The sequence below is a fragment of the Arvicola amphibius genome, chromosome 9 (genome assembly GCF_903992535.2).
Source record: "Arvicola amphibius chromosome 9, mArvAmp1.2, whole genome shotgun sequence".
Lineage (NCBI taxonomy): Eukaryota > Metazoa > Chordata > Mammalia > Rodentia > Cricetidae > Arvicola > Arvicola amphibius.
In genome coordinates, this window is record NC_052055.2 from 59,554,963 (window position 1) to 59,579,898 (window position 24,936).

The 24,936-nt window shown below is 42.9% G+C and overlaps 1 protein-coding gene across 8 annotated transcripts in view; it reads left to right on the plus strand.

Annotated features, from left to right (window-relative positions):
- Tfcp2 (transcription factor CP2) overlaps positions 1 to 24,936 on the plus strand; it is a 44,805-nt gene that overhangs the window by 14,271 nt on the left and 5,598 nt on the right. For all 8 annotated transcript variants that reach the window (XR_005286900.2, XM_038342859.1, XM_038342858.1 and 5 more), the window contains 12 exons: positions 3,993 to 4,144; positions 4,558 to 4,634; positions 6,562 to 6,667; positions 7,922 to 8,028; positions 9,724 to 9,876; positions 10,689 to 10,799; positions 11,122 to 11,210; positions 14,816 to 14,864; positions 15,485 to 15,578; positions 16,470 to 16,560; positions 20,155 to 20,270; positions 21,190 to 21,332. Coding sequence is in view for 7 of the 8 variants with exons in the window: in XM_038342859.1 (XP_038198787.1) it covers positions 3,993 to 4,144; positions 4,558 to 4,634; positions 6,562 to 6,667; positions 7,922 to 8,028; positions 9,724 to 9,876; positions 10,689 to 10,799; positions 11,122 to 11,210; positions 14,816 to 14,864; positions 15,485 to 15,578; positions 16,470 to 16,560; positions 20,155 to 20,270; positions 21,190 to 21,332 (1,288 nt within the window). In the remaining variant the exon portion in view is untranslated. The remainder of the gene's footprint in view (positions 1 to 3,992; positions 4,145 to 4,557; positions 4,635 to 6,561; positions 6,668 to 7,921; positions 8,029 to 9,723; positions 9,877 to 10,688; positions 10,800 to 11,121; positions 11,211 to 14,815; positions 14,865 to 15,484; positions 15,579 to 16,469; positions 16,561 to 20,154; positions 20,271 to 21,189; positions 21,333 to 24,936) is intronic.

Below are 24,936 nucleotides of genomic sequence, written 5' to 3' on the forward strand. Positions count from 1 at the left end.
AGGAGGTGGCTTGGTGATCGACAGCAGTTGCTGCAATTCCAGAAGATGCTGGTTAGGTTCCTAGCACTTGGATTGGGCTGCTTAAAAATTCCTGTAACCTCAGATCCAGGGGCTCTGACGTCCTCACCTGGTGCCTGAGGGTTCCAGGCATACATCTCTGTGTGTGTGTGTGTGTGTGTGTGTGTGTGTGTGTGTGTGTGTGTATATGTATACACGTATACATTATATAATTTTTTTAATGCAGACAAAAAGATTGAGTAATTCTTCAGTACTGTCCTCTTTTTCCAAAGGTGTTTGTTGTTTTGGGGTGAGTTTTTTTTTTTGTTGTTGTTGTTTTTTTGGATTTTGTTTGTTTTCTGAAGCAGGGTCTCACAGTATAGCCTTCTAAATGCTGGGATTAGAGGCATGCACCACCACCACACCTGGCTATGATTTTTCTTATTTACATTTTTTTTATCATATAAAACCTCAAATACCCAACAAAGTAAACATAACAAGCTTCATGTGCTATTTTAAGGGTCTTTAGCACGAGATTGATCCCTTGTTACTCTCTATTTTTTAAAATAATTATTTTTATTTTATGTATATGAATGTTTGCATGCATGTGTGCATGTATGTGTATCACATGTTGTGCCTGGTGCCTGTGGAGGTCAGAAAAGAATATTGGATTTCCTGGAACTGGAGTTACAGAAAGTTGTGAACTGCCATGTGGGGGCCGTCAGTCTGTAAGAGCAGCCAGTGTCCTTAACTGCTAAGTCACCACTCCAGCCCCTTCATTTCTTTTTTTTCTTTTCTTTTCTTTCTTTCTTTTTTTTTTTTTTTTTTTTGAGGTGGGTTGTAAATTTTATAGATGTATACAATGTATTTTGATTGTGGTCTCTGTTTCCCCTCCACTTTCCCCCCTTTCCTTAACTCATGTCCTCCCTTCCTCCCTCCCTCCCTCCCTCCCTCCCTCCCTCCCTCCCTCCCTCCCTCCCTCCCTCCCTTCCTCCTTCCTTCTTTCTTTTTTCTTTTCTTTTTTTTTTTTTTTAAACCCAATGAGTCTGGTTAGTTCTGCCTGTGTGCCCATATATTGTGGGATCATCCACTAGAGCATGGGCATCTTATCAATGGCTGCACCCCCAAATACAAAATGTATAACCCTCTTTCAGAGCCATCAGTTTAGCTCCTCAGCTAGCCATGGGCCTGTGAGCACCTCCCCATCCATGCTGATCTCCTGTAAGTCTTCTAACCACAGCTGCTGTTGAGCTCATGAGTGCAGCAGCCACGCCAGCCCTGAGAACAGTATTTCAGAGCACCTCTTCGACTCTCCCACATGTTTTCTGGCCTGCTCTATTCCCTGACCCTTGGGATGAGGATTTGCATAAGTGTCGTATTAGGTGAATACAGTCACTTATTCTTAGCACGCTGACCAATCATGGATTTCTGTATTGACTATTGCCTGCTGTAAAAAGCTTCTGTGACAAATGTTGCACAAATCTGTAAATATAAATACAATATTTAGTAAGCAGTTTGACTGCATGGCCTTTCAGCAGAATAGCATTAGGAGGTTCCTAGTGGGCCTATGACCTCACTCAGTCTTCTGACCAGATTCACAGCACAGGTGTGAATTCCTTCCTGTGGAGTAGACACCACCATAGCCTTCATGCTGTCACTCCACTGTTGGGCACGTTTTCCCAGGCAGGTCCAGTGCTGAGGAAGACCATTGATAACCTTTCTCCCCAGCAACCATGTAGCACCTTCCAGCCTTATGAAAGTACGCCATCAAGGGGGAAGCTTCCCAACCAGTTCCGGAGTGATTTTTCTGTATCCTGCAGTGACAATGTGTGGTGTCTTCAACAACAAGGTCTCATCACAGTTATGGCCAATCAAGAGCTCTGGCAATAGCCTGTGTTACTTTGGGGGCCTCCGGAGACTCCCTAAGGAATCATTCTTTGGGGATTCCATGGCTGGCACTGAAATTTTCATTTTATAATCTATGCCTCCTGGGAAGCATATGTAGGGTGTCTCTGTTCAAATTCCTTACATTCTGTTCTTTAGTTAGCTTATATTTCCACTGGCAAACTGAGTCACGGCTGCTTTATCTCCCCACCAACATTAGAGTTCTCATTCATTTTCATCTTAGTGTGTACATATTCCTCAGAAGAAATAAAAATTACTTTATTTTGAGAGTTTGGTGGCTTGTTTTCAGATAGTTGGAAATGCATTATAGTTTGGTGCATTCTCAGAACATTTTAAACATGAACTAGAGCAGTCCATCAAGATTCTGAGTAGTGGCTGCTCTTCCAGAGAACCTGGGTTTGAGTCTCTGCACCCACATGGCAGCTCACAACTGTCTGTAACTCTGGTTTCAGCAAATCTGACACCCTCACACACAATACATGCAAGCAAAACAGCAATGCACATGGAATAAAAATAAATAAATTTAAAAAAAAGATTTTGAATAATACCCACAACATACATCTATGGTTAAAGCTTTTAAAAGAATGCTTTTACTACTTACATCTATTTTATTATTTTATGGTTTCTAAGATATTTCTGATATATTCTTGTTTTGTTGTGAGATAGTGTCCTTACAGTGTAGACCAAGCTGGCCTTGAACTCACAGTCCTGCCTCAGCATCCAGATAGCTGAGATTATAGGCATAGGCAGGTTTCCTTGTGACTTTTAAGAAATTATAAACATTGTTTTAGCTGGTCTCCGTTGCATACCTGTAAAAACTGAGCACTTGAAAAGTAAAGATAATAGTATCAGGAATTCAAGGTCATCCTTGATGACATAGGGAGTTCAAGGCCAGTCTAGGGTACTTGGTGAGAACCTGTTTTTTGTTTTGTTTTGTTTTTTGATTTCTTCTTCTTGTTGTTTTTTTAAATAAAACAAAAAACCAGGGAGATGGAGAGATGGCTCAATAGTTCAGAGTCTTCCAGAACAGTCTGATTCCCAGCATGCACATGGCTGCTCATAACCATCTGTAACTCTAGTTTTAGGGGACCCTACACCTTCGTCTAACCTCCACAGACACCAATCATGCAAGTGATGCACAGATGTACATGTAATCAAAATACATAAAATAAAAAACAAAGCAAAGCCAGGCAGGGGTAGTGTGCACGCCTTTAATCCCAGCAGTTGGGAGACAGAGGCAGGTGGATCTCTGAGTTCAAGACCAACCTGGTCTACAGAGCGAGTTCTAAGATTAAGTCAGGACTATCTTGAAAAACCAAAAAGAAAGGGGAGGGGAGAGAGGCAGAAAGAAACTGTTTAAGACTGTACAGTAGATCAGCTTACATGTTTATAGAGTTGCTGTAGTTGCTTTTTGAGAGCAGGTGCCTCGCCGAGTGCTGCTTTCGCCATACCCGGTGCTGGATAATGAGTAAAGAAAGAGCTTTGCTTGTACACTGTTATGGGATTTGCCAGCAGAGGGCTGGCCTGCTTGGCTCTGTTTCCGGCATCGTAGGGTGAGAACAAGTGATACCGCCCTAAGACTGGGCTTACAGGCTCATACAGCTGTGTCTAGTAAGAGAACTATACCTAACGGGGAGTTAAGGAGGCCCCTTGTGAAATACCATGCTGTCGGGAACTGCTCCACGGGACTTTACTTGTCTGTCAGTGCCCCTTAACCTTGTGTTTGTTTCATTTTCACAATTCTGCTGAGTGTTACCACACCGAGGACCAAACACACAGCCATTGCTAAACCACGACCCCAGATGTCCTAGATTTACATTTTGTAACCCTGGGTGTTATTTTCAGTTTCTGTCTGTGAGTCCCTTAACACGGTCTTGACATGTACACGTTAGCAGAGAAGACTGTCACTGGTTACACACGTATCTTGTTGGGGGGCTGTCACAGGAATCTGTTTGGCGGTTTGCACAAGGTTTCACCAAGTGAATAGTGTTTGTGGCTTTTAAAGTTTTTTGCAGTTAATTTTTTTAAAATTATGTGTCTGCTTTTGTATTGTTGTCAGATACTAATAGCAGTCATTTGTTTTATTTCAGTGATGTCCTTGCACTGCCCATTTTTAAGCAAGAAGAGTCCAGTCTGCCTCCTGACACTGAGAACGAAATCCTACCGTTCCAGTATGTTCTTTGTGCTGCCACCTCTCCAGCAGTGAAGCTCCACGATGAGACCCTGACGTACCTCAATCAAGGTCAGATCTCTCTCGTTTCTTGTGCAGTAGAGACTGCTGGGCTTATGATTGTGACTATAGATGCTTACATGACAGCGGTCAGAGCTGTGTAATGTGGCCTGGCACACTAGCGCCATATGTCTCCTGTTACCCCCGTGGATATTCCTCTGCCCAGCTCTGCTGTCCACCAGCGTCCACATGGCCTCGGGCAGGTGCTTTGACTTTCTGTTTTACTTTCCTTAATTTGTATAGGTGGGATTGACAGTAACTTAGAACACTGTGTCTGTTACGTGTGATAGGATTTAGAAGTGCTTAGCACAGTGCCTCACTGCTAGTCAGTACTAGTAGTGCTATCGTGTCTATTCAACACTCTTTCTTTCTGGGTCTAGATAGTGAATTGTGATTGGTGTAATTTGTAATTAATTTTCTTCTAGGACAGTCTTATGAAATCCGAATGCTAGACAATAGAAAACTGGGAGAACTTCCAGAAATCAATGGCAAGTTGGTGAAGGTAAAATAAGCAGCCTGTTTTTCTGTGTAATAGCCTTTTACTGATCCTTTTAGTTTTTCCTTTGCTTTTGTTTTTTTGGCAAAGTCTCATTATATATCCTAGACTGGCCTCGAATTCTGAATCCTGCCTCAGCTTAGTAGAGTATAAATCCAGGAATGCACCATAATGCATAGCTGTTGTTTCTTTTTTTCTGTTTCATATTCTTTTGGATCCTTGCAGGCAGGGTTTGATATCTTTTGTCTGCCACAGTTGATGGCCTGAGAGATAAACTGATGATCTTTGGGATCACAGTAAAATTTGCTGTTCACATGTAGTTTTTAGTTAACTATGTGGCTGTAGGTGTGTACACATGTCATGATTTGAGTGTGGAAGTCAGACACTATCTGGAGGGACTCAGTTTTCTCTTCCTACCACATGGGTTCCAGGGATTGAATTCAAGGTTGTCAGTCTTACCTGCTAAGCCATCTTGCTGGGCCTCACATAGGTTTTGCAGACTTGTAGAAGGCTTGCAATTGCAAGTCCTTGTTCAGGAGAGATTCCTACTGGAGTTGTTTTTGGGTGATGTAAAATCAGCTTCTTAAGGATTTTAATATTAACGATAATTTTGTGTGTGTCAGGGTCCTCACTTTTGACTTGTCTGCTCAGACCTGTGTGATCTGACCTGAAGATTAGGGCAGCACATGGGTCACAGTGTTTCCAGAAGTACGAAAGGATATTGACTTCACTAAATTGAATGCATCATCCAGGACTACCTACCCAGTGAAGGAGACCTGCACACTTTTTGTCCATAAAATAAAAAATTTAAAACAGAACCAAAACCCCAGAGCTACTGTTAATGAATAGAGTTCTCTTTGTCAACTGACGGTAAGAATTTGGGGAACTCACAGCACTTAGTACAGGAGTTTTATCAGTGCCTGTAAGAGTGTGTGGGGAGGCTGGCAGCTACCTCCACAAAGGGAGGCTAGCATAAGGAACATAGCTGGGAGTAGCCTATTGACCCTCAGTGTTTATAGGCTGTATGTAGTATTGGCGAGTGGGTCCTAGTATGTGTTTCATACCTACCTGGAGGTTTAGGCTGGATTATGTGATGTGATAGAAATGCTTCATAAGGCTAGCAGGATGGCTCAACAGGTGAAAATGCTTGCTGTCAAGGGTAGAATACTTGAATTCTGTCCTTGGCACCTATGTGGTGTAAGGAATCTGTGGTGTGCAACCCCCCTCCCCCAATAAGGAAAGAAAGAGGGAAATGTAATAAGCATTACAAAAAGAAAAAGTACTTCATGTAATGGTTCTGGTGGTATAGTAGTTGGAGGACTGGGAGTCCAAGGCTATACTGGGCTGTGTAGTGAGTCTGAGATCAGACTGGGCTACACAGTGAGACCCTCTCGACTTCACTTAAGAGTGTATTCTCAGTTCACTGTAAAGATGATGTATGGCCCCAGCGTTTGGAGGCTGAGGAAGGAGGATCAAGAGTCTGTCTGGTGCCAGGGCTAGAGACATGGCTCACTATATAAAAGTGCTTGCTGTCAGACATGCCACCCTGAGTTTGATTCCCAGGATTCACATGGTGAAAGGAGAGAAGAGACTCCCTCCCTCATTTTGTCTGCTGCACATGAGTGCTGTGGTACAACCCCAGATGCACACATGCACACCCACCCATGCGGCACACAGATAAACATCCATGCTTATGGCTTAAAATGGAAAGTCTGATGCCAGTCTGGGCTATATGGTTTCTAATCCTCACCTGAAGCAAACACAGAGGTCGTATGTGAGAGTGTCTATAAGATGCACGCAGACAGCTTGAACGTCTTCAGAAAGGCGCAGGAAACGCTAGATTGTGTCTAGCAGCTAGCATTAACTCCGCTAGTTTTCTTTTGTCTGAACTGGTTTTCTAGACTCCTGTGGACTGACATTGTCCTTCCTTTAGAGCATATTTCGGGTAGTGTTCCACGACAGGCGGCTGCAGTACACTGAGCACCAGCAGCTGGAAGGCTGGAGGTGGAACCGGCCTGGAGACAGGATTCTCGACATAGGTGAGTCAAGAGCAGCTGCTGCTCGGAGAACGTCTGCCTGCGTCTAGATTTGGTTCCCTATTAGGCTTCCCCATTGAGTCCTGATGGAGTGCTTCAGGGCTAATTAGCAGGGACCCTGAAGTGACTTACTGCTTCACTTGTGAAGTTGGCATCAGGATTGAGTAGGACATGGACATCAAGTTCCAAAGCAGTTTGTCTATTGTTTCAGAGTACATTTGTTTTGAACTGTGGTAATATAAAATATGTATTCATATATAATATAAAGCTTATTTTTTTCCATTTTAGGCCATTGAATAATATTAAGTGCATTTACTTTGTTAATTATAACTATTGTCCATTTGCAGAACTTTTTTTGTCTTGTAAGACTGAAACCTGTGCTCCACATAAGTAGCTCTTCATTCTGTTTATTCCCAGCCTGTCAGTCCCTCTCCTGCCTGTCATTGTCTGCTTCCGGCACCTCATGCAGTATTTGTCTTTGTGACTGGCTTCTGTGAGTTGGCATCGGCCTTTCAAGATTCAGCCATGTTGCGGCATGTGTCAGAATTTCTTTCCTTTTCAAGGCAGAAGAGTAATCCAGTGTCTACTACATTCTGTTTGCTTCTCGCCTGTGAGGGACACGGACAGCTTTTACTGTTGGGCTCTTTTGAATAGCGTTCCTGTGCACATGGACATAATAATATTTGTCTGAGACTCTGCTTTGGTTTCTTGTTTGTCTGAAGCAAGATGTCACTCTGTAGCCTGTAACCCAGGCTGGCCTTGAACTCATGGCAACCCTCCTGACTGTCTTGAGTACAGATTGCTAATATGAGCCACTACACTCAAGGCTTCTGTTTCATTACTAAGAAGTGGGTGTGTTGGACCATATTCCAGTTCTATTTTTAATCTTTTTTCCCCCAGAAATGCCTGTAATGCTTTTTACCAGTAGCATTCAAATACTCTGTATATTTAACAATATTTATAAGTTTCTGTACCCAGTTCTCAAGAGGTAGAAACAGGATGAATGAGTCTCAAAAAGTTTCCTAATTTTCATATTAGAGCTAGTAGATAGACTTAATCCATCACAGTCAGTTGCTCTCTTACTTCAAACCACGGAAGGCACGGACGGGCATGGTGACACATTCTTACAGTTCCAGCTTCTCAAGTGACTGAAGCAGGAGAATTGCTTCAGCCTAGGCAGTGCATCAAGACCCCCATATTAAAAACAAAAACGAGGAGTCCTCAGAATTGTTCAGTGATTCCTGCTATATTTCTCAGATATTCCAATGTCTGTGGGTATAATTGATCCCAGGGCCAATCCTACCCAGCTAAATACAGTGGAGTTCCTGTGGGATCCAGCGAAGAGGACGTCTGTGTTTATTCAGGTAAGGCATTGCAGGTGCCATCACAGCTACAGAGAGCACCTGTTCTACCAGTTTGTTTTTTTAAAGACTAAAACATACCAGGCCTTGAAATGTAGCTCAATTGGTAGAGTGCTTGCTTAGCATACATGAGGTCCTAGATTTGATCCCCTGTACCCCATAAATCCGGTGTGGTGATACACACCTCTAATCTTAGCACTTGGATAGTAGAGGTAGGAAGATCAAAGTTGCATAGTGAGTTCAAGGCAGTGAGCTGATATCTCAAACAATAAACTAGCAACACTATATATAGGTGGACATGGTGGTTCATGCTTTAATTCCGACACAGGCAGATGTCTATGAATTTGAGGCCGACCTGGTCTACATATTGAGATCCAGGACAACCAGAACTACATAGAGAGACTCCCATCTCAAAACAAACAAAAGATTCTTGTTTGCATATGAGTTGTGTGCATGCACGTGTGCTACACATGCTGGGACTTGAGCCTGCAGCCTTCTGCATGCTAACCACACATTCTTTCACTGACTTGTACCCCTATTTTTCAGGGTTCTAGCCTATCAGATTCAGGCATCTCAATATGAAGAGTCTTTTAATTGCTCTTCTGATTTTACGCAATTAGAATGTTTGTTGTTGTCTATATAATATACCATTCATTGATTGTAGGTAATTTACATAACAATTATGTAACTGGTAAATTGTTCGATTTTTTTTATTGTTATCTATAGTTATTTTGAACACACATAAACTTAAAGTTTGATTTGCATATGTCATTATGTCCTTTGGGTTAATTCCTCAGAATTTGTTTATTTGTAATAATTTCAACCAGTAGTTCATTGAATACTTACCATTAAGGTTATCACTATGTTACAACTTTGTAAACATTGCTTTAAGACTTTGAATAATAGTTCTTTAGAACAGGGAGAGTCTTTGAAATATTTAATTTATAATTTTATATTTAAAAATATTCTTTTATTTTTAGATTATGTTTATGTTCATTAAAGTATGGGTTTATGCATGAGTGCAGGTGCCCACAAAGGGTTTGGTTTTTTTTTGAGACAGGGTCTTTGATGGCATTAGGTTTGTAAATTTACTTACTTACAGAGGCCAGAGGCATTTAATCTCACTAGAGCTGGAGTTAAAGGCAGTTGTGAGCCACATGATGTGGGTGTTGGAACTGAACTTGGGTCCTCTGTAAGAATAGTGTGTGTTCTTAACAGCTGAACCATCTGTGTAGCCCAGAATAGACTCTGAGGCCTAGAATGAGTAAGCAGCCGAGCCACGCCAGCGAGTGGTCAGCAGGAGCCAAGCAGATCTTCCCTATTACGTCTGAGCTTTCGTATTTACTGTTTTCCAAGCCCGATTGTGCCTCCTTTTTAAATCTAGATGAAAGTTTACTAACGTTTTGGTAGCTTAGTGTTCTCAGAGGAGTTAATACATTAAGTTCCTCAAGCAGCCTTTTTTGTTGTTTAGTTTTTTTGAAACAGCGTCTTTGATGGCATTAGGTCTGTAAATTTACTTGCTTACATTTGTAAATTAGTAATATGTTTCTAACTTCCTCCATTAGACTGTAAGAAATGGAAAGAATTTAATATATATTGATGAATGTCTATTAAAAGTCTTGCCTCTGTTAGTGGCTCCAGAGCATGGCTGGCTGGTTTGGCTAGTGGCACAGGAGCCATGGTGTCACTTCCTTCCAGGTGCACTGCATCAGCACAGAGTTCACTATGAGGAAGCATGGTGGAGAGAAGGGGGTGCCATTCCGAGTACAAATTGATACCTTCAAGGAAAATGAGAATGGGGAATACACTGAGCACTTGCACTCGGCCAGCTGCCAGATCAAAGTCTTCAAGGTATCCTGAACCATGCACTGGCCTTAAACCTCTTTGGGGTGGGGTGTTGAGACAGGGTTTCTCTGTGTAGCCCTGGCTGTTCTAGAACTCACTCTGTAGAACAGGCTGTTCTCGAACTCAGAGATCTTCCTGCTTCTGCTGAGATTAAAAGTATGTGCCACCATTCCCTACTTTGTTTTTATCATAATGAATAAATATATTCTCATTGCAAGAAATTCAGGCCAAGTGTAGTGGCCTGACATCTTTAGTCTTAGCACTTGCGAGCCTGAGGCAAGATTGCTGTAATCAGTACCAACCTGGGCTACATATCAAGGTCAGATGAACTAGGAGTATGTTACACAGCAAGTTTCCATCTCAAAAAAATCAAGAAGGAAGCTGGGAGGGAGGGAAGGGCAGCAGTGAGTCAGTGACCTAAAATACACGGGACACTGTACTGTAATCTCCCTCACTTACTCTTCCCAAACCTGTAACCTCTCTCCAGAGGTTACCATTGTCACAATTTGTTACACATGTCCTGGTCCCTTCTGTTCTTTAATGAACGTGTATGCATAGGTACATATATATGGGAGTTTACTGTATGCGTGGTTTTGAGACTTTATGTTTTTTTCAGTTAGCTCTGTATTTTAGTGGTTTATCTATTTTTCCAACTGCATCAAACATTTAAATATCCTATTTTCAGATGGTGAGGGTGATGCACAGAGTCTTTACATTACTGTACTAACACCTTTGTTTTATTTGTGAGTATTTAAGAGTATTATTTCTGGGTCAAAGTGTGATTACTTGAATTTAAAGCAACTTATTTCTCATTTCAGCCTAAAGGTGCAGACAGAAAACAAAAAACTGATAGAGAGAAAATGGAGAAACGAACACCCCATGAAAAAGAAAAATACCAACCTTCCTATGAAACAACCATACTCACAGAGGTAAAAGGATTTTTTAGTTCATAATTTTTACTCTTTTTCATTCATTCATTCTGTGGGCCTGGGATCAGACCGAGGGCCTTGTGTATGTTAGGCAAGCTCTCTATTACTGGGCTGCATCGCCATTCTTATAAGTGTCATTCACAAAAGAAAAAATAAATTACAAAGCATATATATGTATATAGTCCTTTCCAGCCTAGTCTAAACTTGGTCCTGCTCATATTTTCTTGACTGATGAAGGTGTGCTAGTGAAGTGAGAGTGTTTCGGGGAGCACTGACTGACAGAGCATCCTTTCCTGTTCCCTACGTTCTCCTTTGTTTTCAGTGCTCCCCATGGCCTGAGATTACCTATGTCAACAATTCCCCATCACCTGGCTTCAACAGTTCCCATAGCAGTTTCTCTCTTGGGGAAGGGTAAGTCTAAGAAATGCATTTGGGTTATATTTGAACTAAATATGTATTCTTTTATTACATTTCCATTATTAAGTTCTTTCCAAATTAATAAGTGCTTCCATCTGGTCATTCTTTGACAAGTTTTTGTACTGGTTAAGGTTTGGGCTCTCCTGAAAAGAGATGGAGTTTTATCTAAGAACTTTTCCCCTCAGATGGTGTCAGCTAACATCAATCAATGTCAGGTACCATCAGAAGGTGTCAGGTAACATCAGACAGTGTCAGGTCACATCAGATGGTGTCAGGTCACATCAGACAGTGTCAGGTAACATCAGAAGGTGTCAGGTAACATCAGACGGTGTCAGGTAACATCAGAGGGTATCAGGTAGCATCAGATGGTGTCAGGTAACATCAGAAGGTGTCAGGTAACATCAGAAGGTGTCAGGTAACATCAGACGGTGTCAGGTCACATCAGATGCTGTCAGGTCACATCAGACGGTGTCAGGTAACATCAGATGGTGTCAGGTCACATCAGACGGTGTCAGGTCACATCAGATGCTGTCAGGTCACATCAGACGGTGTCAGGTACCATCAGAGGGTGTCAGGTACCATCAGACGGTTTCGGGTACCATCAGAGGGTGTCAGGTACCATCAGGTGGTGTCAGGTAGCATCAGAGGTTGTCAGATAACATCAGACAGTGTCAGGTAGCATCAGATGGCGTCAGGTAGCATCAGAGGGTATCTGGTAGCATCAGAGGGTGTCAGGTACCATCAGACAGTGTCAGGTAACATCAGATGGTGTCAGGTAACATCGATGGTGTCAGGTGACATCAGATGGTGTCAGGTAACATCAGACAGTGTCAGGTAGCATCTGAAGGTGTCAGGTACCATCAGAGGGTGTCAGGTGACATCAGAGTGTGTCAGGCAGCATCACATGGTGTCAATGTCAGGTAGTATCAGATAGTGTCAAGTGACTTCTTCTATGGGAGATTTTAGTTTTGTTTTTTTGATGAACCTTATCTTGTTTGCTTTGTGTTTGTTGTCTTTCCTTTTCAGATTTGCCCCAGAGAGTGGGCCTGGGAATTAGAAACACGGTTGTATAGACATTTTTTTTTCTTGTTTTAAGAATCGTCATGAGGCCTGAGGTGTTAATAGTAGAGCATTTGGCTGACATGCATTAGGCCTTGGGTTTGATCTTCAGTATCACAATTAAGAAGCATATAGAAGAAGGAAACAACAACAACCACCACAAGCATATAAAAAAAGGAACAAACTGTCGGGCTATGATGTTTCAGTTTGGATTTGGATTTGTTTATACTGTATTTAACCTACTTCTTAAAAGATTTAAAAAGTAGCTTAAATATTTGAATATAACAGTTACTCTTTTTGGTATTAGTTAAAAAAGGAATACATCTGTCTAAAGCCCTGATGTCATTACTGAGTTTGAATAACTATGACAGAAATGGAGAAGAAAAAGGGATTTGTTTGTTTAAGACAGGGCCTTGCTGTATACTATTCCAGGCTGGCCTTGAATCATTATATAGCAGGCTAGCCCTAAGTTCACAGCAGTCCTGCTGCCAGACTCCCTAATCTTGGGGTTATAGGCATGAGCTGCCATTGCTACACTACGTTTCATTTTTTGTTTGTTTGTTTGTTTGTTTGTATATGGTGGTCTTTGCTGTGTTTCTAAACTTACCTTGAACTCCTGGAGCCTACCATCCTCCTGCCTCAGCCTCTCAGGTAGCTGACTACAGATGTGCACCACTACATCTGGACCAGAGGAGCTCTTGAAATAAAGGGATTTCTTTTTATTACCCTTTGGGGCATGATGCTGTCCATTTGGAGGCGTTTTAAAATACCTGCAGTTTAAGAGTTGAGTTTTACATTTTTCTCAACTTTTTCTCTCATAAAGAAAATAAATATTAAAAGAAACTACAAGAAAAACAAAACTGTGGAGATAATTTTTTTTTTTTTTAGATAAATGTTGAATGACAAATTAGCACTAATTTTGAGTCAACTTTAACTGTAATGGATTGGGGAGCCAGAGATATGGTTCAGTAGGTGAGAGTGCTTGCTTCCCAGTCGTGAGAACCAGAGTTTAGAACCTACATCCATGAAATCAGCTAGACATCTCACAAACTCCTATAATTTAGCTTCACCAGTGCTCTCTTCTGGCTTCCACATTTATGTATATGCACTGACGTGGATCTTTGAGTATACTTTCACAGACACACACACACACTCACAGGTGGATGGATGGATGGATGGGTAGGTAGATAATTAGGTATACACACTGACATGGATCTTTGGATATATTCTCACAGACACATACACACATGCACACTCACACACACAGATGGATGGATAAGTATGGATGGATGGGTAAGTAAGTAGGTAAATAATTAGATATACACACTGACTGCATATACTTTCACAGACACACACTCTCACAGATGGATGGATAGATAGGTAGGTAGATAATTAGGTATACACACTGACACGGATCTTTGGGTATACTCTTACAGACACATTCACTCTCAAGGATGGATGGATGGGTGGGCAGGCGGGCAGGTGAGTAAGTAGATCTAAAAATGAATTGGACCAGCAAGATAGCTCTGAGCGCACAGTTCTTGCCTCTCAAGCCCAGCAGTCCTTGATCCTCAGAACCCACGTAAAGATGGAAGGAGAACTGACCCCACAGGACTGTCCTCGCACCTGCACCTGCACTACCCAGCAGCATATACAATTAACCAACATTTAAAAACTAACAAATAGGGGCTAGAGAGAGGACCTGGCAGTTCAGAGCGTTGGCTGTTTTTCTGAAAGGACCCAGTTCAGTTCAGCACTCACAAGGCAGCTCAGAAAAATAATTGTTTTGAAGAACCAAGGTAGTGCGGTGGGATAGCAATTGCTAGCACATGCAAAGAAGGAACTGGCTTCAACCCCCAGGACAGCAAAATAGTTATTTTGTTGTTGTTGCTTTTATTTGTTTGTCTTTGGATTTTTTGAGCAGGGTCTCACTTAGCCTTGGCTGACCTGGACCTGGCTATGTGGATCAGGCTTTCCTTGAACTCATAGAGATCCACCGCCTCTGCCTCCTGAGTTCCAAGATTTGAGGCGCGGGTTACCGTGCCCAGCCCCGTGTATGGTCATAGCATACAGTTTCTTCTGATTCTTCTGTGTTGTGTGTGTGGCTGCTGATAGGGTTAATATAGTAATGCATAATTATAGCAGTGAAGCACTAGGACTTTTATAGCCAGTGTTTTTCCCTTTGTGGAGCTCAGAGCTTATGCAGCCTAGGAGATGCTTTACTGCTGACTGTATCTCTAGCCCCTTGCAGATATTTATTATGCCATAATTTAATCTATCAGTTTCTATTTACTGAAATTTTGATGTTTTTCCTAGTTTCCTCAGTTACAAAAAAAATGTTTCAGTGACATAGTTTCTCCCTTTCCCTGAAATTTCTGAGTTAATCAGCACACAGCTGAAGCACTGGGTTAGAGAATGTTTTCAGATAAAGTAGAGATCCTTTTAGCTCTCAACTTAAGAGTCACCATGACATGGAAGCATGATGTAATCTACAGAGTGTACCATGGACTCATCCTTTCATTTTCAATGTCTCTCCTTAGAAATGGCTCACCAAACCACCAGCCAGAGCCACCTCCTCCAGTCACTGACGTAAGTCTAAAGCAATGTCAGTTATCGTAATGTGCAGTGCTGTTTAGTGACTGTGATTGCCAGATGCCAGTGGGCTAGCCGGCTAGAGACTGTTACTCACCCACGCTTATCGAATTTCAGCCAACTGGAAATTATCCTAGGGACCGGAAGCAAAATAAATGCAAGCAGGACCTTGAAAGCTGTTGTGTTTGCTTGTTCTTAGCCAAACTTTGTACATCACAGGCTGTCCTTGAACTCACTATGCAGCCTGGACTGGCTTAGGATACATAGTGGTCATCCTGCCTCAGCCTTGCAAGTGCTGGGATTACAGGTGTACACTACCCCAGCTGGCTGCTTTTTCTTCTCTTTTTATGGATCTCATTGTATCGCCCAGGCTGGTCTAGTGTGAGCTGTAGGCTCATGTGATTTCCCATGTAGCTGCCACTACAGGATCCCTTGACTGTGAAGATCTTATAGTTTGATAGTGAAATATCTCTCTCATGGTTAGAGAAGACCCTGTGTGATAGAAACAGTTTCCAGACACTACCTGTGTGATTGTAGGGTGCAGAAGTGATTGGTTATTTTATCTAATGAGGTATCAGGTGAACTATTCAAATGCAAAAGAATGTCTTCTCTTTCAGAACCTCTTGCCAACAACCACGCCTCAGGAAACCCAACAGTGGTTGCATCGAAACCGGTTTTCCACATTCACTAGGCTCTTCACCAACTTCTCAGGTTAGATTAGTTTTTCCTTTTGCCTTCTCCAGCATGGGGTACTCATGTGCATCGTAGGGCCTTTTGGTGTCCACATGGTGTGTGGCGGTGTCTCAGTCTGTTTTTTCTGATAAAAAGAATTTTATCAAACACTTTGAATTGGCTGCAATTGTACTGGGAGACTCTTAAAAAGAAGCAGCTTAGGGGCTGGAGAGATGGCACAGTGGTTAAGAACCCTGGCTGCTCTTCCAGAAGACTTGGGTTCAATTCCCAGCACCCACATGGCAGTTTACAACTGTCTGTAACTGCAGTTCCAGGGGACCTGGCACCCTTACACAGACTTAAAATGCAGGCAAAACACCAGTGCACACATAAATAATTAAAAAAATAAGCAGCTTTCAGTTTGAACTCATTTAAACCATAAAATGTTTATTCTGTATAGCACTTTTTAAATGTGTATTCCGTGTAATACTTTATCAAGGGGCCTCTCTGGGCATCTGTGTAAGAACATATAGTTGATAAGGTGTACTGATTAGAGCATTCTTTTATCATCTGTGTAAAAGAAAAATCCAAACGGAACCTACTAGATAAGTACTAGCGCAGCAGTGTGAGGTGAAGCTGGGAGGGGCGGTCTGAGCCTGTCATAATGTGGAAGGTGTTTCCGACAGAAAAAGCAACCGGCCCGTTCAGCACCCTGTCTGGTCAAAGCATAGGGTTAAGTGGAAAAGTTAATTGGATGAGGATTGAGATAGAAGATGAGGCAGAGGCCAGGTCACAAGGGCTTTGTTCACTGCAAAAGACTCTTAACGGACTGCTGATGAGGTGTCCTCAAAGTAGAGTCCACTTTAAAAGTCACTTACGAAAATAATTTTTGCCTCTATTGTTAACCTTTTTGTCCCGTATTTATTCCAGGGGCAGATTTATTGAAACTAACTAGAGATGATGTGATCCAAATCTGCGGCCCTGCAGATGGAATCAGACTTTTTAATGCATTAAAAGGCCGGTATGTGTTCTTAGATGCCAGTGGTTAAGATACCAGTCAGATTGGATTTCAGATGAGTTTACATTCTGGAATTTTGCACAATTTTGCACAGATAAATACGTCTTGTCAAAACTTAAAAAAAAAAAAAAAAGAATTTCTAGCCGGGCGGTGGTGCGCACACCTTTAATCCCAGCACTCGGGAAGCATGGGCAGGTGGATATCTGTGAGTTCAAGACTACTCTGGTCTACAAGAGCTAGTTCCAGGACAGCTCCAAAGCTACAGAGAAACCCTGTCTCGAAAATTCTAGTCTTGGTCCAGTGAATTCAATAGGTAAAGAGGTCAAGGCACATGGAGGAGGTACTCGTTCTCAGAAGTTGTCCTTTGACCTCCACCCTCCACATGTACTCTGAGATGTGCCCCACTACAAACACAGAGACACACACTTGCACACAGCATGTGTGCATGCTAAAGAAATATTTTATTTCTTTTCAAAGAAAAAACTTTATTAAAAAAATCCCATTATGTACCAAGTAAACATAAATGTAGAATATCTTTCTTACATTTGATCCAAATAACTCCTTGTGATAGGGAGTTCTCAGAGTGTCCAGGTCCTTTCCTCGGGTAAATAGTTGGTGTCTTTATCAGAAGACAGGTACTATTGCAGGCTCTGGAGGTACACTGATGACAGTGTGCCCATAAAGAAAAGTAGTAGGTGTTTTAGGTAGTGCTAAGAGCTTTGAAAGGACAGACAAACTGCATGTAGCTCAGCTTATAGTTCCAGTTCCTAGGAGGGTGAGGCAGGAAGACCAAGAGTTCAAGGCCATTCTTGACTTTGTAGCAGCTTCAAGTTACCTTGGACTACCAGAGACCATGTCTCAACAAAACGAACAAAATAAAGCAACTTTATGATCTATAGAATACCCTGATGTAGTTAGAAAGGACACTCTGTGGAGAGTGTGTGTGTATATATTTAAGTTCCAGACTAGCTATGTAGTGTGAGACCCTGTCTCAAAAAAAAAAAGGGTCATCTTAATCCTTTTTGAGATGGGGGGAGTTGTTTCATTTTTGTTTGTTTTTTTGTTTTTGTTTTTGTTTTTTGTTCTTTGAGACAGGGTTTCTCTTGGCTTTGGAACCTGTCCTAGAACTAGCTCTTGTAGACCAGGCTGGCCTCCAACTCACAGAGATCCGCCTGCCTCTGCCTCCTGAGTGCTGGGATTAAAGGCGTGCGCCACCACCGCCCGGCCCTATTTTTTTCGTTTTTAAATGTTTCTTATTTTTTATTTTTTTGAATTTGCTGTGTAGTAGTTAGCCTTGGACTCAGAGCTTCCAGCCCCAACCACTTAAGTGCTGGGATTACAGGCATGTAGTATCATGTTTAGCTTAGTAATAATAATTGATAGGGGAAAATTAGATCAGTGACAACAGAATCGAGTCAGTGAATAATTAATTATTAAGAATTTGTATCTCCATACCATACAAACATAATGCATTGAACTGACTATAGTCTCGGAAATCTTGTTTTTGAGACACAGTCTCGTATGGCTCAGGTTGGCCTCAACCTCTGTATGTACCTGAGGATAAAGCTTTGAGTTCCTGGTCTTCTTTATCTCCTGATGCTGAAGTTACAGGAGTGTGCTGCTACCCTAGCAGTATTGGAAAACTTAAAGGAAAGTGTGTTAGTCAGGGTTTCTGTTGCTGTGAGGAGACACCATGACCATGGCAACTTTTATAAAGGAAAAACATTTAATTGGGGTGGCTAGCAGTTGAGAGGTTCAGTCCATTATCATCATCATGTCAGGGAATATGATGTGTGCAGGCAGACATGATGCTGGAATAGTAACTGAGAGTCTTACATCTCATCTTGCAGGCAACAGGAAATGGTCTCAGTGTGACACTGAGTGAAGCTTGAGCAAGAGACCTCAAAGCCCGCCCCTACAGTGACATACTTCCTCTAACAAGGCCACACCTCCTAATAGTGCTACTCCCTTTGGGGGCCATTTTTCTTTCAAACCACCACAGAAGGAGATAAAAATTCAAGGATTAAGGGCAAGATAGATGGTTCAGAGTTCAGTGTGTTTCCTGCTCTTCTAGAGAACCTGTGTTTGGTTCTCAGCACCCACATTGGGTGGCTCACCATTACCTGGAACTCCAGCTCCAGGAGATCTGAAGCCCTCTTCTGGCCTCTGTGGGCATACACACACACACACACACACACACACACACACACACACATGTACAACTTTTTAAATTCAAGCATGAAGTTGGAAGATGGCCTAGTGGTCAGAAATTCAAGGATTAGTGACCCAAGGAAAGAAGATTTTTCAAAGACTGGGGCTGTAGCTCAGTGGAAAAACCTTTGCCTCACATGTGCAAAGCCCTGGGTTCAATCTGTAGTGCAACAAAAATAAATATGATAGGTAATAGAATTGAGAATTTAAAAGTTAGTAACAGATCCTTTATTTTTAAGAGTGTTATCTAAGAAGTGTTTAGAAATGGAAAAGAACGAGGTGACCAGAAGAAGAAGTGCTAAGAGTAAGTGGGAGGGAGAGAGGCTGCTCCCACAGGCGCTAGGGAGATGAGATCATCCACTTTGCTGTGCAGTGTCGTCTCCCCCTGCCTCCCTCTCTTCTTCCCTCCCTCCCTCTCTCCATCTTTCCCCCTCTCCCTCCCTCCTCCTTCCTCCCTCCTTCTCTCTCCCCCTCCCTCCCTCCTTACCTCTACCTCCACTCTCCTCTTCCGTCCCTCTGCTTCGCCACCTCTTTCCCCTCTCTCCCTCCTCCGTCCTTCTCTCTCTCCCCTCCCTCCTTCCCTCTCTGCCCTCTGCTCTTCCCGTCCCTTCCCTCCCACTCTTTCCCACTCTTCCCCTCTCTCTCCCTCCCTCCCCTTCTCTTTTCTCCCTCCCTCCTCGCGCCCTCCCTCCCTCTCCCCCCCCATCTGGGGGTCATATGAAGATCAAAGGACAACTGCAGGGACCAGTTCTCTGCTTCCACCCTGTGATTAAACTCAATTGACAAACACCTTTACCAACTGAGCCATCTTGCCTGTCGTATATTAGTATTTTTAAGTAAAGAGCATATATAGAACCTGACCCTTACATAAAATGGTGACTCTTACATTTTGAATATTTCTAACCATAACTCCAAAACTCACAAACTCCATTGACTGTAGGCACTACATTGTCATGCAAAGAAACAATCAATAGTCAAAGTCAGGGTTTAGTGAAGAAATCTTGGGAGAATGAGGAGCCTGAACTGCCCGGTCTAAGCTAACATTAGTGTTCCCTTCCTACTATTTCCCCTTTCAATGCTGAGAGCGGAGCCCAGGGCCTTAAGCATGCCAGGCCAACAGTCTACTACTGAGCCGCAGTGCTAGCTAGCCCCAAGTCTAACTTCAGGGAGAGCAGAATTTAGAAGCTTAAATGGTGCCTCTTGTTGGAATCAATCAGCTTAAACAACAAAGCCCACCACTGGGAGATAAGGAAACAAATAGCACTAATAGAGTTCCTCTCTGCTCTGCTCAGTGATGTAGGGACTCAAATCCTACCTGTAGGCGTGCTTACAATGTTATGATGGGAAGGCAGTGTAAAGCTGACAGTCCTTTTCTTCCCCTCGCAGGATGGTGCGTCCACGGCTGACCATCTATGTCTGTCAGGAATCATTACAGTTGAGGGAGCAGCAGCAGCCACCACAACAGAAGCAGGAAGATGGAGATTCCAATGGTACTTTCTTCGGTAGGTTGTTCTAGGCAGACCAGCACAGATAGGAAGAAAGAAGTGATGACTCATGGGCAGGTGTAATGGAATTTAGACCAATTCAGCATTAGAGTTCTGGAAGTAATAGCAATTGCCCACATTTATTGAGCTCATAATTTATGCCAGGTGCTATTCCAGTACTTTTTATATGCTTATATAGTGATACTTTATTTGAATTTTATTAAATAAAACTTGCCTGAAGACCAGAGAACAAAGCTAGCTACACTAGTTAGCCTTATAGGCCAGGGAATAGTGGCACACACCTTTAATCCCAGAACTCAAGACCACCCTGAGCTACAGGAGAGTGAATCAGTCTAATAGAGAAACAGAGGTCACGCCTTTGATCCCAGCACTAGAGAGGAATATAAGGCAGTCTTAGTGCAGTCTGAGGATTCATGGAGACAGGATCTCGCCCTTTTGGTCTGCAGAGTTGGTAGAGGTGAAAGGTTTCTCTAGTGGTTGGCTGCTTTGCTTTTCTGGTCCTCAGCTTGAACCCCAATATCTGTCTCTGGGCTTTTTTGTTTATTTTTTGAGACAGTGTTTCTCTGTGTGTTCCTGGTGTCCTGGAACTCGCTCTATAGGCCAGGCTGGCCTCAAACTCACAGAAATCCACCTGCCTCTGCTTTCTGAGTGCTGAGATTAAAGGTGTGCGCCACCACCTGGTTATGCTTGAATTCTTAAAACTAGTAATGTCCATCGCGCTGTAGATTTTCTGTCCTCCAGTCTTTAGGAAAAGGAAAGGACTAGATTTCTGAGTAACTTTTCCTAGTTCACATTGAAAAAGGGCAGTAGAGGCAGGGTCTTCAGGACGGCTGTGTGACGGGTGGGTCTCTACAACAGGAACAGTCGCCTGCAGTGCAGACGGCCTTTCCACTGACTGCTGTGCTTTCTTTTGCAGTGTACCATGCTATCTATCTAGAAGAACTGACAGCTGTTGAATTAACAGAAAAAATTGCTCAACTTTTCAGTATTTCTCCTCACCAGATCAGCCAGATTTACAAGCAAGGGCCAACAGGAATCCATGTGCTCATCAGCGATGAGGTCAGTTTCTCAGTCCTGTTGAAGTACCTACCATACCCTAGTTTGTGACGGCACTAAGACAAAGAGTACTCTGCCAGGGTTGGACTCTGTTTTCTACTGAAAGGTTTAGCTTTTTAATTTTAATTCTTTTAAAAATTTTAACAGACATGGTCTTGCAGTTTTGGCCCGATGGACCCTGAACTTGTGGGTTCACATGATCCTCCTGCCTCACATTCTTGGTTTCTGGGACTATTGGCATGAACCATTGTGACTGCCTTAGATTTTGTTGTTTGCTCACCTCCTAATTTTTTAAAAATTATGTATAAAGTTGGGGGTGGTGATGCACCCCTGTAGCCCCATCACAAAGAGAAGTAGAGGCAAGAAAATCATGAATACAAGTTCATCTCTATGTAGTAACTTCAAGGCCCACCTGGCATACATGAAATGGTGACTCCCCCTCCCTCCTCAAAAAAAAGATAAAACCAAAATCTGGTGAGGGAGAGGTGGCTCAGTAATTATAAGTGCTTGCTGCACAAGTGTGAGGATAAGAGTTCAGATCCCAGCACCATGTTTGGCTGTGCTCATCCTCCATGTGCCTGTAACCCTAGCACAGGAGGCTCACTGGAGCCTGTGCTCTGCCAGCCCAGCCGATGGGACTAGATGGAGGAGTGAGCTCCCGGTGCCGTGAGATTCCCTTTAGAAAACGCGGTGGGCAGTGATATTGGAGTTTGGCCTTTGTGTGTGATTATATACTGAATACACGTGCGCATATATATCATATATACACCACACATACATATACACCTCATACACATGCATACATGCATGCTGGACACAACTATGTATCCTTTGCACATTTTTAGGTCAACTTTAAAAAGTTTGAACAATTATAAGTTTTCTCACTTGAGTAAAAAAATGTCATTCCTAGACACACACACACACACACACGCCATTTTAAAATTGGGTTAGGGAGATGGCTCAGTTGGTAAAGAGGCTGCTGAACAGATGTTAGGACCTGCATTGGGACCCCCACTACCTATGTAAAGCCAGTCATGAGCTCCAGGACCTGCTGGTTTACTGGCACATGGCACCGTGTTCAGCTTTTTATATGGGTTCTGGGAATTCAAACTCAGGTCCTTACTCACAGGCCACAGCAAGCACTTTACCACTGACATAACCATTGCTCCTGCCCTGTGATAGCCTTAACCCCTTGATAGCCAAGGATGACTTTAAACTTCCAATCCTCCCACCTCTGCTTCCCCGTTGCTGGGATTATAAATGTGTGCTAGCCTGACTTCCACAGAGTTGTTTTTGTTTTGTTTTTAAATGGGTGTGTGTGTGTGTGTGTGTGTGTGTGTGTGTGTGTGTGTGTGTGTGTGTGTGTGTGTGTGTTTGTGTGTGTGTGTGGTCAGAGGAGGGTGTCCAATCCTCTGGAGCTGCTGTTAACAGGTGGTTGTGAGCTGAACTGAACCCAGGTCCTCTGGAGAAACAATAAGCTAGTCCTCCCATAGTTTTTAAATTTACGTTTTTATGCTTTAAAATCCCGGGTTTTGTCCTGTTGTGCTTCCTTGAAACAATTTGTTTAATCCAAATAATTTGCTTCAATACAAGTTGAAAACTTATCTCCTCTGAATAGAATTATCATCACACTTATAGAGATGACCAAAAACAACAAGTAGGTATTTATAAAATATCAAGTTAAAGGGTTGAAGTATAGCTCAGAGGTAAACATGCTTAGTATGTACAAGGCATTGGATTTAATCCTTACATCCTCAAAAGAGGAGGAAAAAATTATATATGCATCTCTTATGGGGGAATGGTTAGTTTCTGTTTTTGATTTTTTAAGATGAGATCTCATGTATGGCAGGCTGGCTTCAAACTCACCATACACTTAAGAATGATCTTGAAGCCAGGCAGTAGTGGTACACACCTTTAACCCCAGCACTCGGGAGGCAGAGATAGGCGGATTTCTATGAGTTCAGGGCCAGCCTGGTCTACAAGAGCTAGTTTCAGGACAGGCTCCAAAGCTTTTCCCTGTTTCAAAAAGCAAAACAAAACAAAAAAGAATGATCTTGAACTCCTGCGTCCATGTTGCAAATGCTGTGATTACAGCATGCACTAGCATGCTCAGTCAAACCTAGGGCTTAATGTATGCCAGACCAGTACCGTACCAGCTAGGCCTTCCCAGCCCTAGCATCCATCTATTAGAGATACTGATGAAATCACCCAATCCCTTTGCCCATGCTATACATGCTTAATCAATCTGTAGTTGAGTGCTGCCCCCGAATTGTGAAAATGGCACAGAATTCAGCATCAGTTCTGTCCCACTTTCCGCTCTGGATGGAAGCCCCGTGAACTTGGTTTTCCTAAACTGAGAGATAGGGATGGGTAGTGCATTGCACTTTTAGAGGCAGGAATGAATGGGGTTTTGCTAGAACAGAATCACTGAATTTGTTTTATTTTTTAATTTCTTAGTTATGTACCAAAAATTATAATAATATTGCTTCAGGGTTTCTCTGTATAACAGCCCTGGAACTAGCTCTGTAGACCAGGCTGCCTTTGAACTCACAGATCCAACTGCCTCTGCCTTCCGAGTGCTGGGATTAAAGGCGTGCGCCACCACTGCCTGACTCAAGCCATCCATCTTTTGACAATTGTGGTTGGGTCACTCAAATTGGACACTGACACTCACATGTGGAGGAAGGTATATGGAAGTTGGAGATCTGGAAGTCGGGTCCCCTGTATTAGCCTGTTAATATCCTTGTACCTCTTACAAAGTCTTGGGGTTCACCCAGAGAAGTGCATGCTCCATGTTACAAACCATTGTTCTAGATGGCCTCCAGGAGGAACTTACCAAAACCCAGCTGTTATGAGAAGGTCTTACACCCTAGAGCTCTCGGCAGCTGTGGCTTCCTGCATAAAGCTGGGCCTGGCCACATTTTGTCATGGAGTTAGGAGCCTCTCTTGTAAACGAACCCTGTGATAGGATCACAGAAATTATAAAGGAGTGTTTTAGCCTTTAATCCCATTTCTCTGGAGATAGAGACATGAGGATCCCTAAGTGAGGCCAGCCTGGTCTACAGAGTGAGTTACACAGAGAAACCCTGTGTCAGGGGAGAAAAAAATAAAAAGAAAGGAGTGTCTTTGTTTTTGTTCTTTTAAATGTTGGAGTTGAGCCTAGAGGCCAGGACAGGCATGGTAGGCAAACACTCAGGACTGGAGTCTGCCCTCCTTTGCTTTTTGAGACAGTTACACTCTGCAGTTCCATCAGCCCTGGGTTTGTGATTCTCCTGTAGAAAGGGTTAATTTTCAGCTCCTGGAAACTGCTGACCTCATTGCATCATCGGAGCTTCCTGGATGCTGAACGCCTAGAGAGAAGGTGTAGCAGTAGTACAGGGCTGGAGCAGGGCTGGGCAGCAGCACCGCTTGAGGGGCCATGTCAACTCTCCATCAGAGGTGGAGTCTGGGCAGAGGCTCAGTGGTTTAGAGCTTTCGTTGTACTGTGAGAGAACCTAAGTTCAGTTCTGGGCACTCAGATGTTGGCTCACAACCTACTGCTACTCCACTTCCAAGGGATCTGGTACCTTCTGACCTCTGCAGGGGTCAGGAATGCATGTGCTTCACA